General features: G+C 48.7%; 1 protein-coding gene across 1 annotated transcript in view; it reads left to right on the forward strand.

Moving 5' to 3' along the window:
- Positions 1–1,695, forward strand: part of CATSPER4 (cation channel, sperm associated 4) — a 13,440-nt gene that overhangs the window by 6,522 nt on the left and 5,223 nt on the right. The window contains exons 5-6 of the mRNA XM_008565992.1: positions 1,101–1,198; positions 1,373–1,493. Of these exons, the coding sequence (XP_008564214.1) occupies positions 1,101–1,198; positions 1,373–1,493 (219 nt within the window). The remainder of the gene's footprint in view (positions 1–1,100; positions 1,199–1,372; positions 1,494–1,695) is intronic.

Here is a 1,695-nt window from a genome sequence, read left to right on the forward strand (position 1 = left end):
CCGAGGGTTGCGATCCCGTTGCCGGTCACGAAAAAAGACAAAAAAGGAAAAAAAAAAAAAGTACCTTGATTTTTGAATATTTAATGCAGATACATGTTGGTCAAAACTATATTGAAAGGTATACACAGAATTCTTGTTTCCCCTCTTGTCCTCTTGTCCCCTTACCTACCCACCCCCCACCCTCTCTAGATAATCTTTTTATATTTGTAGTCTCGTTTATCTTCCCGGTATTTATTTTTACAATCATAAGCAAATATGTATATATTTTTAGTCCTCCCTTTGCTAAGAGTAGCATACTGTAACACAGTTCTGCACTTTGCTTTCATTGCTTAATGGACCTTGACAATCTTTCTATATCAGTACATGGAGATCTTTCTCTTTTTTCTTTGTATGGCTACACAGTATTCCACTGAATGAACGTGCTGTTGTTTATTCAGCCAGTCTCCAATCGCTGGACGCTTTGGTTGTTTTCAACCTTATACAGATGTCATTTTGTACCTGTACCAAAGTATCTGTGGGTCAGATTTCTAGAAGTGGAATCACTGGTTAATTTTTCATACATATGGGCTTCCTCCTCTCCTCCCCGGTTCCTGTATGAGTAAGTGCCTTATTGGACAGAGGGCCTGCAGAATGTGCCTGTCTCCCGCTCTTGCACTGAGAGCTATTTCACCTCTGAACTGGCTGTAAAAGCAGCGTTCCTTGATGTTTTCAGTGATGTTTATTTTCATTTTATTATTAATTATAGTATGTGTCACACAAAGGCAGGAAGACCCAAATGTTTTCAGGTCACCTGACTGTAGAGCAAGGCCATTGTCAGCAGTTCACTAGCCGAGGTGGGCGCTCATCTTAGGGACTTCCTGTGTATATGTGAGGGTCTTCACTGTGTGTCTCTGAGACTGCACTTGGCTGTTGACACATTTGGGACAGTGAGTGCACGTGTGTTTTGTGGCGTGTTTGGGGGACAGCAGTGAATGGCAGCTGACTGGCCCTGCTCTGAGAGGACCATTGAGCCCCTCATCCTTGGGGTGTGGGGAGGGCAGATTCCAGATGCCTCCATGGGCTGGGCCTGACAGACCCCACTGGGGCCGGCCCACCCCCAGGATGGCTGGAACACCCTCAACTTTCTTATCGTCTTCATCTTGCTCATGGGGTTCTTCATTAACGAACTCAGTGTCAACAGTATCACCTACACCCTCAGGTAAGCCTGGAGCTCTGGAAAAATGAGGAGGGACTGTCTGGAACCTGGGAATGAGATGGGGGGGTCATTACCAGCTGGGGATCAGCTATGTCTCTCTGGACAGTTGGTGGGGGACAGTGAGAAGGGAGGAGTCTGGGAAGGGCCGAGGGGCACCCCTGAGAGGCTTTGCTACAGGGTGCTTCGTCTGGTACACGTGTGCATGGCAGTGGAGCCCCTGGCCCGGATCATCCGCGTCATCCTGCAGTCGGTGCCTGACATGGCCAATATCATGGCCCTCATCCTCTTCTTCATGCTGGTCAGTGCCCTCCCCCACCCCCAGCTGTTTCCCTTCCCTGAACAGGGCCTCTGGGTCATTGGGGATCGAGGGGTGTCTGGAAGAGAGGAGATGCCCATGGGCCTGAATCCCTGTGATTCCCTTGGCAGCATTCATTTGCAAGGCATCTGCAGGGTATTTGCATGTCCTGTCTCCAAGACCCTCGGGTAAAGTCAGGATGGGC

Source organism: Galeopterus variegatus, unplaced genomic scaffold, assembly GCF_000696425.1.
Source record: "Galeopterus variegatus unplaced genomic scaffold, G_variegatus-3.0.2 Scaffold216, whole genome shotgun sequence".
NCBI classification, from domain to species: Eukaryota; Metazoa; Chordata; class Mammalia; order Dermoptera; family Cynocephalidae; genus Galeopterus; species Galeopterus variegatus.